At 42.2% G+C, this 18,041-nt stretch overlaps 1 protein-coding gene across 5 annotated transcripts in view; it reads left to right on the plus strand.

Annotated features, from left to right (window-relative positions):
- The window catches only part of Ugalt (UDP-galactose transporter), a 41,027-nt gene extending 23,349 nt beyond the window's left edge, over positions 1-17,678 (plus strand). For all 5 annotated transcript variants that reach the window (XM_070100433.1, XM_070100434.1, XM_070100427.1 and 2 more), the window contains one exon: positions 17,122-17,678. In XM_070100433.1, the coding sequence (XP_069956534.1) occupies positions 17,122-17,136 (15 nt within the window). In that variant the 3' untranslated portion in view covers positions 17,137-17,678. The remainder of the gene's footprint in view (positions 1-17,121) is intronic.
- The last annotated feature ends 363 nt before the right edge of the window (positions 17,679-18,041 follow it).

The raw sequence follows: 18,041 nt of genomic DNA on the forward strand, positions 1-18,041 counted from the left end.
CCTTCCCTTCATCCACCTCCACATTTTACATTCCCTGTCTCTCTACCTGGGTCTTCCCCTTTCACTGGCTCTGTTACAAGTGTGGAGGTTCATCCTCCTCCTCGTATTGTGCCTTCCTCCCCTGTCCCCTCCCAAGTTTCTTACTCTTCTGCCACCTCCCAGGTTTCTGCCTCTTCTGTCCCCTCCCACACTTCTCCAGTTCCCTCCACCCTTTCGCCCCCCCCCCTACCTTGGTACAGTCCATTACAGCTCCGATCTTTGCTCAAGCTCCTCCTCCTTCCATCTCCAATATTGTCTCCCATACAACGTCTCTTAACTCCGAAACACTTGAAGCAATCTCTGAATATATTGCAGAGACCAAACCATCAATGGACACTGATCCACCCTCTGTTCCTTCTCTTTCCTCTTCTCCATCTCCGCAACTCCTTTCTTCACAACGTACCGTTCCTTCACTACTTGAATGCTTTCCTTTGCCACCACATGTGGACTTTTCTAACCCCTCTAGTCCGTAGGTACCCTTACCTGCGGATTTCGGGTATCTTTATCGTTGCCAATCATGGCCTATTTACAGGGGTAATTGGGGTGAGCTTCAGATGTTGCTCTCCCAGTTTTCCCCTGTTGGTGTTTGCTTACAGGAACCAAAATTACACTCTGCCGTTATCTATTCTATCTCAGGCTATAATTTATTGTATTCTTCAGATCCTTTTCCTGATGGGACCTTTAATGAAAGTGCCCTTCTATACACTGATATTCCGTACCATCAGCTATTTGTTCGTACTTTGCTGCATTACACAGCAGCCCGTATCCACTTGCATAGGTGGTATACACTGTTCTTTGTATCTCTCTCCTTCTCAGGCATTATCTATCCCAGATATTGCCTTTCTTGTTTCGTCATTACCACCACCACTTCTGTTACTTGGCGATTTTAATGCCCATCATTTCCTCTGGGGGGTCTCACTGTGATTCCCGTGGCATTCAGTTAGAGGCTTTTCTTGCTACCCACCCCCTCCATGTTTTAAATACAGGTACTCGCACCCATTTTGATCCTCAGTCTCATACTCTCTTGCATCGATCTCTCAGTCTGCTGTTCCTCCGCCGCATTAGACTTTACCTGGTCTGTTCTCCTGGATTTACATGACAGCGACCATTTCCCAATCATTCTTACTTGTTCTTCATATTCACCACCTCTTCGTAACCCACGCTGGCAATTTGATCAGGCAAATTGGAACCTTCACTCACAGCTAACTGTTTTTAGTGAGGTTCCTTCTTCGTCCTCCATTGATGAGCTTTTACACCTCTTCTCGTCCTCCGTTTTAACCGCAGCTTCTCATTCTATACCCCAAACTTCAGGCAGGCATTCTCAGAAATGCGTGCCTTGGTGGTCTCCTGCTTGTGCTCGTGCAGTACATTTGAAACACGTTGCGTGGGGCAGGTACCAGTACAATAGAACCACGGAGAGATTTCTTGATTTTAAGCAGAAGCGTGTGATCACTCACCGTGTCATCCGTGACGCTAAACGCACTTGCTGGCGAGATTATGTCTCCACCATCACCTCTGCTTCCTCTATGAGTGCAGTCTAGAAAAAAGTACGAAAACTGAGTGGTAAATATTCTCCTGACCCGGCTCCTGTTCTGCGGGTTGCCGATGTTGATATAGCAAACCCACTAGATGTTGCCAATGAAATTGGCAATCATCTGGTCCGTATTTCTCAGGGGCTCCATCTATGCCCCTCGTTTCTTTCCTCAAAGTCTGCCAGAGAGTTAGCACCCTTGGACTTTTCTTCTCTTAGAGAAGAACAGTATAATGTGCCTTTTACACTTCAGGAACTGGAGGCAACACACTCAGCTTGCCGATCATCAGCAGCTGGGCCTGACGACATTCACATTCGTATGCTACAACATTTACATCAGTCAGCCCTTGCAGTCCTATTATGCCTTTTCAATCTTATTTGGTCACAGGGAGTTCTTCCATAGCTGTGGAAATCTGCCATTGTTCTCCCTTTCCACACACCGGGTACTACAGGACATGAAGCCTCCCACTCTCGTCCCATTGCTCTTACCAGTGCAGTTTGCAAAGTGATGGAACGCCTGGTAAGTAGACATTTAGTATGGTATTTAGAAACACACAACAGTCTCTCCACTCGTCAATATGGCTTTCGTAAGGGCCGTTCTACCATAGACCCCTTACTACGCTTGGAAACGTATGTTCGTAATGCCTTTGCGCATAACCACTCAGTTATTGCCATATTTTTTGACCTTGAGAAGGCATATGACACAACTTGGAGGTATAATATTTTGGCCCAAGCCCACTCCTTAGGCCTTCGAGGCAGTCTACCATCCTTCCTTAAGAGCTTTTTAACTGACAGACATTTCTGTGTTCGGGTTAATAATGTGCTCTCCCCGGACTTTATCCAAGCTGAAGGTGTCCCCCAGGGATGTGTTCTGAGCACAACACTTTTTATCCTTGCTATAAATGATTTGGCCTCTGTTCTTCCACCCAATATTTGGTCATCACTCTATGTTGATGACTTCGCTATTGCTTGTGCAGGCGCTGACTGTCACCTTATTGCAGTTTCTCTCCAGCATGCGGTCGACCGTGTTTCCACTTGGGCCACCACACATGGGTTTAAATTTTCAAGTACCAAAACTCGCCAAATTACTTTCACTAGACGCTCTGTTATCTCCGATCATCCTTTGTATCTCTATGGCTCCCGTATCCCCAAACGTGATACAGTCAGGTTTCTAGGCCTTCTCTTTGACCGTCGGTTATCCTGGAAACCTCACATTACCTCTCTGAAGGCAACTTGTCACAGCCGGCTAAACCTTCTTAAAACCCTTGCTCATCTTTCCTGGGGAGCTGATCGTCGAACTCTGCTTCGCCTACATTCAGCCCTCGTTTTATCGAAACTCGATTATGGTGACCAGATTTATTCCGCGGCCTCTCCTGCTACTCTCTCTAGCCTTAACTCTATCCATCACCAAGGCTTACGTTTGTGCCTTGGTGCTTTTCGCTCTTCCCCTGTTGAGAGCCTCTATACAGAAGCAAATGTTCCATCCTTGTCTGATCGCCGTGATGCCCATTGCCTTCGCTACTATGTACGCTCTCACGATCTACACAATCCTTCCATTTATAGAATGGTCACCGATATTAGTAGACATTCTTTATTCGTTCACCGCCCCTGTTTGCTCCATCCCTTTTCTCTTCGCCTACATTCACTCTTGTCTTCCCTTCAGTTACCACCTTTATATGTTCATGTAGCATCTCACTTTTCCCTACCCCCCTGGGAAGTTCCAGCTGTTCGGGTCTGTTCTTTCTCACTCCCTTGCTCGAAAGCTCAACTGCCTACGGTAGCTTCCCGCTCTCTTTTTCTTGATCACTTCCACTCCCATTCTCATGCCACCGCTGTGTACACAGATGGCTCTAAGTCTTCAGACGGCGTCGGATTCGCAGCAGTGTTTCCGGACAGCGTCGTACGGGGGCATTTACTATCTTCAGCTAGCATTTTTACTGCTGAACTGTATGCCATTCTTGCAGCACTTATTCGTATCGCATCTATGCCTGTGTCATCATTTGTAGTAGTCTCAGACTCCCTTAGTGCTCTACAGGCTATACGAAAATTTGATACATCTCATCCCCTAGTTCTCCGTATCCAACTTTGGCTACGCCGTATCTCTACCAAACATAAAGATATTGTTTTTTGTTGGTTCCCTGGTCATGTCGACGTACAGGGCAATGAACAGGCAGACACTGCTGCGCGGTCAGCAGTACATGACCTACCAATTTCCTATCGAGGTGTTCCATTTCTGGACTATTTTGCTGCAATAGCTACCCACCTTCGCACCCGTTGGCAACAACGTTGGTCAACTCTGCTCGGTAGCAAACTTCATTCTATTAAACCGAGCATAGGTTACTGGCCGTCTTCTTGTCATCAATGCCGAGGTTGGGAGACCACTCTCTCCTGCCTTCGCATTGGCCACACTCGTCTTACTCATGGGTATCTTATGGAGAGGCACCCTGTTCCTCTCTGTGAGCAGTGTCAAGTTCTAGTATTGATTAGCCACATTCTGTTAGACTGCCCTCTCTATCAACGAGCACACAGAATTTACCTCCGTCGTCGTCTTCGTTCTACTACTCTCTCTTTACCTTCCCTTCTTGCTGATGGACCCTCCTTTAATCCTGATTCTCTCATTGACTTCTTGACAATGACTGATTTACTCCACAAACTCTGATGATACTTTTTGCACTCCCCTCAGCCCTTTCTAGTTCAGTCTCTTGCTGCCCTTTACCCTTTCACCATCCACTACCCCACTGTTATCCGTAACCTATTACTCATCCATCTCCCTTTTGCCACCTGATGCCCTCGCTTCCTTCCTGCCCTGCAGCGCTGTATAGTCCTTGTGGCTTAGCGCTTCTTTTTTTATTATAATAATAATAATGTGTTAATTATATTGTTTATTATGTCATATTAGATGAATGTTGATAGATAAATACGCTGTACAGTTGATATTAGCATCGTATTCAAGTATTTTGTCTTGTCTCCAGAGTGGTTTTCAGTTAATTTAAATGAGGAAAATCGATTTGATATACTGTACAAGTAAATTGAGTTATGAGCTAGGTCACGGAACAGATTAAACTAGTAAGTCAAGGTTCCACTGCATTTTTATTTCTTCAGTCACTGTGAAGATGAATTTTCTCAATGTACTGCTCTCTCATTTTGTAATGAATCATTTTATATTTCAAGCAGTGTTTCCTAAGTAAAATTTTCTGTATGCTGCAAGTATAAGAGGTAGAGGTTCCACTGTACAATCCTTAAGTGTCTTAGACTTGAGATACTCTCTCCAGCTGTAATTGCAATGCAAAAAAAAAAAAAAATAGAGCCTTAGCACACTTCTAATCCACCATTAATGCTTTGTGATTCACTGGTCCTTTGGTGCATGTTAATTAAGCAAAAGGAGTGGAAAATTATTTAAATAGTTATTGTTTGTACATTACTTCAAAGAGTTTTAAAGTTTAGACCCTGGTGGTTTAGTGCTTAGTTTTGATTATAATAATAATAATTTGATTAAAGTTTGTGCAGTATTGGTTAAGTTGTCAGATTCTCCCTGAAGTTACTGTTGCTGAGTTTTTTACTGATCATATTTGAAATTATGCTTTGAACCATTCTCTAATTACTGGTCTAACACATTTGGCTTCTTAACTTTACCTTCTTGCCATGTTTACACGAAAGCTTTCCATGAGCTCTTGATCCTAAATTAAGTAATGCATCTTAAGATCTTAGTACTGTTCCCTACTTGTGTAGCACTGTATGACCAACACACATTTAGTGTTTTCTTTGAATGTGAAAATATCCTTACTACCTGTTACTAAATATTCTCAGACTTTTCTCATATTTCCCTCCCTTGTAGTAATTGAATTCCTACATTAGTAAACATACATACATACATATATATATGCAAAACAACCACTCTGAAAGAATAGAGAAATTCCAAGCGCTTTCGTGACTACTCACATTATCAAGGAACTATGCATATTTTGAAATCACCTGTTTACTGTGATCTTATTGCACATATATATATATATATATATATATATATATATATATATATATATATTTATTTATTTATTTATTTATTTATTTATTTATTTATTTATTTATTTATTTATTTATTTATTTATTTATTTATTTATTTATTTATTTATTTATTTATTTATTTATTTATTTATTTATTTATTTATTTATTTATTTATTTATTTATGCATGCAATAAGATCACAGTAAACAGGTGATTTCAAAATATGCAAAACAACCACTCTGAAAGAATAGAGAAATTCCAAGCGCTTTCGTGACTACTCCCATTATCAAGGAACTATTGATAGTTCCTTGATAATGTGAGTAGTCACGAAAGCGCTTGGACTTTCTCTATTCTTTCAGAGTGGTTGTTTTGCATATATTATATATATATATATATATATATATATATATATATATATATATATATATATATATAAATATAAATATATCCGTCTGTAGTGGAAGGAAGGCGGGGTAGGGGTCGGCCTAGGAAAGGTTGGAGGGAGGGGGTAAAGGAGGTTGTGTGTGCGAGGGGCTTGGACTTCCAGCAGGCATGCGTGAGCGTGTTTGATAGGAGTGAATGGAGACAAATGGTTTTTAATACTTGACGTGCTGTTGGAGTGTGAGCAAAGTAACATTTATGAAGGGATTCAGGGAAACCGGCAGGCTGGACTTGAGTCCTGGAGATGGGAAGTACAGTGCCTGCACTCTGAAGGAGGGGTGTTAATGTTGCAGTTTAAAAACTGTAGTGTAAAGCACCCTTCTGGCAAGACAGTGATGGAGTGAATGATGGTGAAAGTTTTTTCTTTTTCGGGCCACCCTGCCTTGGTGGGAATCGGCCCGTGTGATAAAAAAAAAAATAATATATATATATATATATATATATATATATATATATATATATATATATATATATATATATATATATATATAAATGTATATATATATATATATATATATAAGCGTGCGTGAGCGTGTTAGATAGGAGTGAATGGAGACGAATGGTACTTGGGACCTGACGATCTGTTGGAGTGTGAGCAGGGTAATATTTAGTGAAGGGATTCAGGGAAACCGGTTATTTTCATATAGTCGGACTTGAGTCCTGGAAATGGGAAGTACGATGCCTGCACTTTAAAGGAGGGGTTTGGGATATTGGCAGTTTGGAGGGATATGTTGTGTATCTTTATATGTGTATGCTTCTAGACTGTTGTATTCTGAGCACCTCTGCAAAAACAGTGATAATGTGCGAGTGTGGTGAAAGTGTTGAATGATGATGAAAGTATTTTCTTTTTGGGGATTTTCTTTCTTTTTTTTTTTGGGGGGGGGGGTCACCCTGCCTCGGTGGGAGACGGCCGACTTGTTGAAAAAAAAAAAAAATATATATGTAGCATATATTTTTAACCTGTTCAATAGATAAATCAACATAAAGCAATTAGAGGATGATTTCAAAGATCTGATTTTAATCTTTTTCTGAAGTTTCATTTAAGAATCAAATTCCAACTAATCCAGGAGATTAATGTAACATCTGGATGTTTGACTTTTTTAGGCAAAACTTGCATTCTTTGCTTTTAAAGCCACTACTATTTTGTAAAATTTAGCAGGAGCATCACAAAAATAGTGTATTTTATTAATGCTGAGTAATAGTAACTTAATCTTGTACTGCATAGGCTAACCTAAGAGAGGTTGAGTAAGAGTAAGTATAATTATAAATCACGCCAGCCGACTCCCATTGTGTCGTCTAGTGTGTTTATGGCAATTAACATTTAGGTGAAACTGTAAAGTTTGTTTCAGTGGAAAATTAAATGGTTGTATATCCTGTTAAATTCACAATGTTCATCATTGTCAAAGAGAAAGTTTTTGAGATTTTATTTTTAGGGCAGTATTTTCTTTGAGAAACTCAATGTAAAATTCACATTATAAGATATAGTACCAAGAATTCATTATCATTAGGTGGTCTTATTGTACTTAAGTTCATGAACAGTGCTAAACCTGTAGGGGTCATACATTGCCCAGGGAATAGGAGGCAGTCAGGTCTGACCAAAGGAAAGGGAGGGTAGTTCCATTCCTTGGAATAAGAGGCCTTCAATGACATCAAAGCATCATTCCCTTAATGAAGTTTTTTATTTGTCAATAAGATCAATAAACCAGTCCAATACTAATAAATCACAAAAGAATTTGTAGCAAAATAATTTACACCATCTAAAAAATATGTTATACCTGCAACTTCAAAAAATAATTAATGGTAACTAGAAATTTTGACTGATAATGGAGGAGTGAAATATAGTTAGTGTGAGTTCATTAATGCAATAATACATGTACTAGGAGTTCGTGATATATGAAAACCCTCGCCATGAGGATCAAAAGATGCAATTTTGAGAGAGAAAAAAAACTTTATGAATGTTGATCTGCAGTTTCTAACATGTGATACATAATTATCCTTTGTACTCTCACTTTGTATAGAATTTATAGGTTTGGGATTGCAGATGACACTTTTGTAAGTTGAAATGCTGGAAATATAACTCGTTTACAAGTTCAGGAATCCCCAATACTAAACCATGTAGCACTGAATGACCCATACAGATTTAGCACTTGTTTTTGTTAATAACAATAGTAACATATGTACTTAAACTTGCCACATAACTAGATGCACTGGTGAAGGAAATGTTTATGTTAATGACTCTTTTAACCCATACCCTTCAAAGTTAATCAGTGTTGAAACTTTGTATGTTATACTGCATCTTTCTGAACATGTGTGGTCAGTAATTATTCTCTGCATTTTGAGAAGAGTTTGAGGATCTTGATCTCGACCATTGTAACCTAAACTTTCACTTGTTGTACAAGTTCAGTAGACAATCATTTTGTAGATCTTGTACTTAAGACTTGGGTTGGATAGAGGAATGGACTGACAGTGAAGACATGTCATACATTGGGGCTTAGCTTAACCTAATTTATCAAGTGCAATAATTTAATAGAATACAAGAAATTTAGTTTCAAAACTTTTAAACCTGCTTAATGAGCATGTGCTTGTTCCTAGCCATAAATGAATTTAGTTGAGACAGGCAAAAGTTACTTATATACCTACCATATTAGACTACTACAAGTCCCACTATGCCAGTTGAGGTTTGCTTGTTTACAACAGTTTTTATAAGTTTATAATGGATTTTAACCTCTTAACTGTGGCATACCCTAAAAATAAATTTCCTGTGTGTGCCTGTGATAAGATTCTGAATTTTTTTCTTAGAATAAAAGAGCATTTTTATTAATTGAATAAGTTGAAATAAGTGAAATTTGCTCAATTTTATGATTTTATGCTTTGTTGAAGTTGGCAAAAAACTTAACTCTTCAGCATAAATGCATTAGTGAAATTTACATTTTACAGTATATTTATGCCAAATTAGGACTGTTTTTCATTTTTTTATTGTTTTTAATTCGGTCTTCTTCCTCAGACCGAACCTAATTACCCCCCATTCTCCCCTCCCCTATCCCATCCTCCCCATCCTCCCCTTTTTCCATTCCTCCTCCTCCTCCTCACCCCTCCCTTTTGCCCTTCCTCTTTTTAGCCTTCGTGATTTCTCCCACAGGCGCGCTAGTTCCTAGGTAGGGGAAAGGACACCGGGGTCGATCCCATTCCGTTGAGGTTTCTTGGCGGTGGCGTAGTTTGCCGTGGAATCTGGATTGCCTAGGGATGTCCCGATCCCTCTCCGGTATCCCGGAGTAGCTTTGGGTGTCTTTTGGGCGACGGGTGTATCTCTGGAAGCCACCTTTCGGATTCCGGGGGTGGTGGCTGAAGGAGGTATGCTTTGTGGCGGATATCCGGCCGCCCTCTCTTTTGTCCACCGAGGTAGCTCGGCAGATGTGAGGTTGCTATCCCGGATTGCTGGTTTACTGGCATGAAGGGTAGGGTATGGCACGGGTTCCATGCTGCATCTGCGCTACTAGCGGTGTCGAGTCCTCTTGGGCGCGGAGGGAGATTTCCGGCCCTTTCATTCCTCCTGGGAACTATTCCTCCCCGCTCCCCCCTTTTTTTATTCTTTTTTTTGTTTTTATTTTCTTTTCTTCTTTCTTTTTTTTTCTTAAAAACAAAAAGCAAAGGAGTAACCTAACCATGGCAGCCCTAGTCCATGAAACCACTACCCCCGGGCCCCTTCTTGATACCGCACCCCATTCTGACCCTGCCTTGTGTTTAGACCACTCTTCGGACACTCCTGATGCCCCTGTACCTCTTGCTGGTGCTGTTTCCTCACCCGCTTCAGGTACCGGGGCTTTGACTGACTCCTTCGATTTGTCTGAACTCCGCTCTCCTTTGACTATGCTTCCGGCTTCTCCCTCTACGGTACGGCAATTTTCGAATCGCCCACCCATTTCATGCCGGACCAACTCCGGTCCTACTCCTAAACGCCAACGTCAATCTCCTGATGATGCTCCGTCGTTACCTTCCCATTCTACTCGGAAACGACCGACCCGTCAAGCACTCCCTCTCCACGCTCAGTTTCGGACCACACAATGGACTAAATTCTTTACTTTAAGACCAACTTCTTCTTCTGCCTACCTTTCTGACCATAGTATTGCCAAAGCGCTCCTGCGTCATGTTGGCAGAGATATTTCATTTCACGCTCTCAAGAGCGGTACGCGCATCGTCACTGTCCAGAATGCTACCCAAGCTCATGATCTTTCTCTCCTTTCGAATATCGATACTACTCCTATCACTATTGAAAAACATCTTTCTCTCAATTCTTGTAGTGGTACTGTCATTCTGCCCCATACCATAGTCCAACAGAATTTCCAGTCATGTGGCAATGACATTTTTGAACAGCTGGAACTCCAGGATCTCCCAATCCTCAAAGTAGACACTTATGTCCTTCCTGCCCGGGGGCGGAGACGTTACCCTTGCAATGTGGCTCGTTTAACTTTTGACAGCCGAGAACTCCCGTCCTCTGTATATGTCGCGGGACATCGGTTACAAGTTCGAAAGGTGATACCTACACCGCAACAATGTAGAAATTGCTGGCGTTTTGGTCACCCAGCGAAATATTGCAGATCTATGGCCGAATGCCCAGTCTGTGGTGCCGACAACCATTCTAATACATCTTGCAGTCAACCTCCATCTTGCCTTAATTGTAATGAAGCTCACCCTTCGTACTCCCGCCGTTGCCAGGTCTACTTAAATGAACGTGAAATCCGTTGCCTCAAAGAGGCAGAAGGTCTCCCTTATGCTATGGCAGTTACTCATCTCCGCCTCCAAGGGAGACTACCCCGTGTTTCTTATTCTCGTGTTTCCAAACATCCCCCCATTTCTGGGGTCCCATCTTCTGCAGCCTCCTCTGTTGTTACCCCTCCCATAGCCATTACGGCATCTAATCCTTTTGCTGTCCTTGGCTCTGACGTCCCGACTACAACTCAGTCTGTTCTCACATCTTCGCGTCCTTCCTCACAAGCCCCAGTATCGACAAGACCTCGTACGACACCTAATACCAATCGCCCCTCTACTCAGAAGTCCAAAAAATCCACATTGCTCAAATCTTCTTTGCCCCTTCCTTCCCTTCTTCCACCTCCACACGTTACCTTTCCAGTCTCTGTACCTAGTTCTTCCCCTCTCTCTGGCTCTATTACAAGTGTGGAGATTCACCCTCCTCCTCGTACTATGCCTTCCACCCCTGTCCCCTCCCAAGTTTCTCCCTCTTCTGTCACCTCCCAGGTTTCTACCTCTTCTGTCCCCCCCCACACTTCATCTCCAGTCCCTTACACTTTTCCCTCCCCCTCTACTTTGGTACAGTCCATTACTGTCCCAATCTTTACTCACCCTCCTCCTCCTATCTCCAATATGGTTTCCCATACATCTTTGAATTCAGAAACACTTGAAGCCATTTCAGAATATATTGCAGAGACTAAACCTTCAATGGACACTGATTCACTTCCTGTTCCTTCTCTTCCCTCTCCTCCATCTTCACAACCCCATTCTTCGCAACGCTCCGTTCCTTCGCTACTTGAACATCTTCCAATGCCACCACACGTTGACTTTTCTAACCCCTCTAGTCCGTAGGTGCCTTTACCTACAGATTCCTGATATTTTCTTCATCGCCAATCATGGCCTATTTACAGTGGAATATCCGCGGCCTCAGGGGTAATCGGGGTGAGCTTCAGATGTTGCTTTCCAGGTTTTCCCCTGTTGGTGCTTGCTTACAAGAACCAAAATTACACTCGGCTGTTTTCCAACCTATCTCAGGCTATAATTTATTGTATTCTTCGGATCCTTTCTCAGATGGGACCTTTAATGAAAGTGCCCTTCTTCTACGCAATGATATTCCGTACTGTCAACTATTTGTCCATACCTCGCTGCATTACACTGCAGCCCGTATCCACTTGAATAAGTGGTTTACAATATGTTCTTTATATCTCTCTCCTTCTCGAGCATTTTCTATCCCAGACTTTGCCTTTCTTGTTTCATCCTTACCACCACCACTTCTGTTACTTGGTGATTTTAATGCCCACCATTTCCTCTGGGGGGGGTCTCATTGTGACTCACGTGGCATTCAGTTGGAGGCTTTTCTTGCCTCTCGCCCCCTCCATGTTTTAAATACGGGTACTCCCACCCATTTTGATCCTCGTACTCATACTCTCTCTTGCATCGATCTATCAGTCTGCTCTTCCTCCACTGCACTAGACTTCACCTGGTCTGTTCTACCAGACTTACATGACAGCGATCATTTTCCGATCATTCTTACTTCTCCTTCCTATTCACCACCTTCCCGTAGCCCTCGCTGGCAATTTGATCGGGCAAATTGGGATCTTTACTCACACCTCACTGCTTTTAGTGAGGTTCCTTCTTCATCCTCCATTGATGAGCTCCTACACATCTTCTCGACATCAGTTTATACCGCAGCTTCTCATTCTATACCCCAAACCTCAGGCAGGCATTCTCAGAAGTGCGTGCCTTGGTGGTCTCCTGCTTGTGCTCGTGCAGTACGTTTGAAACGTGCTGCATGGGGCAGGTACCGGTACAATAGAACCGCTGAGAGACTTGTTGATTTTAAGCAGAAGCGTGCGATCGCTCGCCGTGTCATCCGTGAAGCTAAACGCACTTGTTGGCGAGACTATGTTTCCACCATCACCTCTGCTTCTTCTATGAGTGCAGTCTGGAAAAAAGTGAGGAAATTGAGTGGTAAATACTCTCCTGACCCGGCTCCTGTTCTACGGGTCACTGGTGTTGATATAGCAAACCCTCTCGACGTTGCCATTGAACTTGGCACACATCTGGTCCGTATTTCCCGAGGGCTCCATCTATGCCCCTCGTTTCTTTCCTCAAAGTCTGCCAGAGAGTTAGTACCCTTGGACTTTTCTTCTCTCGGAGAAGAACAGTATAATGTGCCTTTTACACTTCAAGAACTGGAGGCAACGCTCTCAGCTTGCCGATCATCGGCAGCTGGGCCTGATGACATTCATATTCGTATGTTACAACATTTACATCGGTCAGCCCTTGTAGTCCTCTTACACCTCTTCAATCTTATTTGGGCACAAGGAGTTCTTCCCCAGCTGTGGAAATCTGCCATTGTTCTCCCTTTCCGCAAACCGGGTACTACAGGACATGATGCCTCCCACTATCGCCCCATCGCTCTTACAAGTGCAGTTTGCAAAGTGATGGAACGCCTCGTAAATCGACGTTTAATGTGGTATTTAGAGACTCACAACAGTCTCTCCGCTAGTCAATATGGCTTTCGTAAGGGTCGTTCTACCATAGACCCCTTACTACGCTTGGATACGTATGTTCGTAATGCCTTTGCGAATAATCACTCAGTTATTGCCATATTTTTTGACCTTGAGAAGGCATATGACACAACTTGGAGGTATAATATTTTGGCCCAGGCCCATTCCTTAGGCCTCCGAGGCAATCTACCATCCTTCCTTAAGAACTTTTTAACTGACAGACATTTCCGTGTTCGAGTCAATAATGTTCTTTCCCCGGACTTCGTCCAAGCTGAAGGTGTCCCTCAGGGATGTGTTCTAAGCACAACACTTTTTCTCCTTGCTATAAATGATTTGGCCTCTGTTCTTCCACCCAATATTTGGTCATCACTCTATGTTGATGACTTCGCTATTGCTTGTGCAGGCGCTGACTGTCACCTTATTGCAGTTTCTCTCCAGCATGCGGTCGACCGTGTTTCCACTTGGGCCACCACACATGGGTTTAAATTTTCAAGTACCAAAACTCACCAAATTACTTTCACTAGACGCTCTGTTATCTCCGATCATCCTTTGTATCTCTATGGCTCCCCTATCCCCGAACGTGATACAGTCAGGTTTCTAGGCCTTCTCTTTGACCGTCGGTTAACCTGGAAACCTCACATTACCTCTCTGAAGGCAACTTGTCACAGCCGGCTAAACCTTCTTAAAACCCTTGCTCATCTTTCCTGGGGAGCTGATCGTCGAACTCTGCTTCGCCTACATTCAGCCCTCGTTTTATCGAAACTCGATTATGGTGACCAGATTTATTCCGCGGCCTCTCCTGCTACTCTCTCTAGCCTTAACTCTATCCATCACCAAGGCTTACGTTTGTGCCTTGGTGCTTTTCGCTCTTCACCTGTTGAGAGCCTCTATACAGAAGCAAATGTTCCATCCTTGTCTGATCGCCGTGATGCCCATTGCCTTCGTTACTATGTACGCTCTCACGATCTACACAATCCTTCCATTTATAGAATGGTCACCGATATTAGTAGACATTCTTTATTCGTTCGCCGCCCCTGTTTGCTCCGTCCCTTTTCTCTTCGCCTACTTTCACTCTTGTCTTCCCTTCAGTTACCACCTTTATATGTTCATGTAGCATCTCACTTTTCCCTACCCCCCTGGGAAGTTCCAGCTGTTCGGGTCTGTTCTTTCTCACTCCCTTGCTCGAAAGCTCAACTGCCTACGGTGGCTTCCCGCTCTCTTTTTCTTGATCACTTCCACTCTCATTCTCATGCCACCGCTGTGTACACAGATGGCTCTAAGTCTTCAGACGGCGTCGGATTCGCAGCAGTGTTTCCGGACAGCGTCGTACGAGGGCATTTACTATCTTCAGCTAGCATTTTTACTGCTGAACTGTATGCCATTCTTGCAGCACTTATTCGTATCGCATCTATGCCTGTGTCATCATTTGTAGTAGTCTCAGACTCCCTTAGTGCTCTACAGGCTATACGAAAATTTGATACATCTCATCCCCTAGTTCTCCGTATCCAACTTTGGCTACGCCGTATCTCTACCAAACATAAAGATATTGTTTTTTGTTGGGTCCCTGGTCATGTCGACGTACAGGGCAATGAACAGGCAGACACTGCTGCGCGGTCAGCAGTATATGACCTACCAATTTCCTATCGAGGTGTTCCATTTCTGGACTATTTTGCTGCAATAGCTACCCACCTTCGCACCCGTTGGCAACAACGTTGGTCGACTCTGCTCGGTAACAAACTTCATTCTATTAAACCGAGCATAGGTTACTGGCCGTCTTCTTGTCATCAGTGCCGAGGTTGGGAGACCACTCTCTCCCGCCTTCGCATTGGCCACACTCGTCTTACTCATGGGTATCTCATGGAGAGGCACCCTGTTCCTCTCTGTGAGCAGTGTCAAGTTCCAGTATCGATTAGCCACATTCTGTTAGAATGCCCTCTCTATCAACGAGCACGCAGAATTTACCTCCAACGTCGTCTTCGTTCTCCTACTCTCTCTTTACCTTCCCTTCTTGCTGATGGACCCTCCTTTAATCCTGACTCTCTCATTGACTTCTTGACAACGACTGATTTACTCCACAAACTCTGATGATACTTTTCGCACTCCCCTCAGCCCTTTCTGGTTCAGTCTCTTGCTGCCCTTTACCCTTTCACCATCCACTGCCCCGCTGTTATCCGTAACCTGTTGCTCATCCATCTCCCTTTTGCCACCTGATGCCCTCGCTTCCTTCCTGCCCTGCAGCGCTGTATAGTCCTTGTGGCTTAGCGCTTCTTTTTGATTATAATAATAATAATAATATTGTTTTTAATATTTTACACTTAGTACACTAGCTTCTTAGATGTGTTATAGTACTTCCAATATGGGGAAATGCCTAGCCTGACAGTGTTCCACTTAGAATGTACAGTGTAAATTGGTGCAAATAATTTTTTATTACAGTAGGACCCCAGTATCTGTGGGTCCGGTATCTGCGATTTACTGTGGCCCAAAATTAACCCTTATTTTTGCTGAATAATGGCCTTAAAGTGCAAAAGTAGTGATGGTGGAAGCCCTTCAAAGCCTAAGAGAAATCATGAAGTGCTTCCTATCAGTGAAATTCTCCACTTACTATGAATAATTTATCAGTTGAAGTATAATAGGTACGTATGTAAACGAAAAAGACTTATAGTTTTTGCTATCATCTGCAGTAGGTCCTTGAAACGTGTCCCCACAGATGTGAGGGTCCTACCATACTCTATTTTTTTTACTGCTTTGGTCTTCTATCACAGTACAAGGAATACAGTACTTATATTATAATGTAATACTCCTCAAAACATGGAAATAATCAGTTTGACTATACTGGTTACCCTAGGTTCCTTATGTTATATTCAGGTTCGAGGGATTGTCCATAACTGTGCACCTTCAGTATCACTGTAAAACATATAGTATTTGCAAGAAAATCTTATAACTGTTTCAATGTGTAAACTAATTGAAACAGAAATGAATCACACTGCTTGACTACATTGATTTATCCTAGGTTAAATCTACAGTGTGCTATATGAATCCATCTGGTCTTGGATATTTTTTTCAAAGGCATGAAGAGGTTGGAGGATACCCAAATAGTTGTGGTGTAGTCAACAATGTTGGCAGGTGGAGTATTTAAGGGCAAAAATTGTGCGTACTAGTATGGCAGACACAGTCCTCACCTGCATACTCGTACGTTTGGACACAGTTAAGGGGTTAAAATTAATGTAAATTGTTTTAAAAATATGAATGGAGAATATTTATTTTATTATCACACTGGCCGATTCCCACCAAGGCAGGGTGGCCCGAAAAAGAAAAATTTTCACTATCATTCACTCCATCACTGTCTTGCCAGAAGAGTGCTTTTCACTACAGTTTTTAAACTGCAACATTAACACCCCTCCTTCAGAGTGCAGGCACTGTACTTCCCATCTCCAGGACTCGAGTCCGGTCTGCCGGTTTCCCTGAACCCCTTCATAAACGTTACTTTGCTCACACTCCAACAGCACGTCAAGTATTAAAAACCATGGGAACAATTTTAATTATCAATGTAATATATATAGATTTGTTATATTTTTTGTTCCCTTCTGCCGCCCAATACCCTCGCTTCCTTCCCTACCCTGCAGTGCTGTATAGCCCTTGTGGCTTAGCGCTTCTTTCTGATTATAATAATAATAATATATTTTTTGTTTAACATAATATATATTGCCTTGGCATTACAAATATTTATAATGATAGGGTAGCTATTTAGAAAAAAGTTTAAAAATATATTGGGCATTTTCGTGCACTAAGCTGTGCACATTTCTTGCATATTTGCCAAAGTTTGTGAAGGCACCTTTGCTTTATTTGCAGATGAAGGCGTTGTAGACTGCACTTCCAGAATGCAAGTAAAATGTGTGTGTGTGTGCATCACAGACTTGTATGTTGTTATTCAGTGTTGAATATTATTTATTTTTATATACATACAGTTGTCCCAGTGTGGATGATATTGTTGATATTGATATGTGATGAACTGATTGCATTCTAGATCATAATCTCTATTATGCCCTCCCATTAATTGTTTCATATGTTGGGCATAACACTTCTGTGATCTCTCAAATCACATTCTCAAGAAGTAATTTCTCAAGATGTGAGTGAGAAATCATGAAAGTGCTTAAATTTAATTATCATTTATTGAGTTTATATTACATATTAAGGAATCACTTAGTGTTGATTTGTAGTATTCAGGTGGGGGAGTTTTTACCTAGAGAAGTGATATAAAAAGTACTGTTCGAGGTAAAAAGAATCATCTCAGACCTCATTAAATTAAAAAAAAAAAAATACATGGGTGCCAATAGCACAAGGTTTTGAGTGCAGTGATAAATATAATTGCTTTCTACAATGATTAATAAAATATTTAAGTTTCAGAATTTTCTTTTACTATCACACTTTTAAAAAATGAGAAATGTTTATTTGCAGTAAATATAATTATTATAAGAGTAGGTGGCAAGTTATGCAGATTTAATAGAAACCCTGCGGTTATAAGAACAACATAAGAAAGAAGGAACACTGCAGCAGGCCTACTGGCCCCTGCTAGGCAGGCAGCTGGGCCCGACGACATTCACATTCGTATGCTACAACATTTACATCAGTCAGCCCTTGCAGTCCTATTACGCCTTTACAATCTTATTCCTCTTCAAGGGGGGCTCCTTGGCGTGGTGAAGAGGCTCTTGGTCTGAGGAATTAGCCCTGTCGGTCTTCTTCCTCAGACCGAACCTAATTACCCCCCATTC

Source organism: Cherax quadricarinatus, chromosome 72 (genome assembly GCF_038502225.1).
Source record: "Cherax quadricarinatus isolate ZL_2023a chromosome 72, ASM3850222v1, whole genome shotgun sequence".
Taxonomy (NCBI): domain Eukaryota; kingdom Metazoa; phylum Arthropoda; class Malacostraca; order Decapoda; family Parastacidae; genus Cherax; species Cherax quadricarinatus.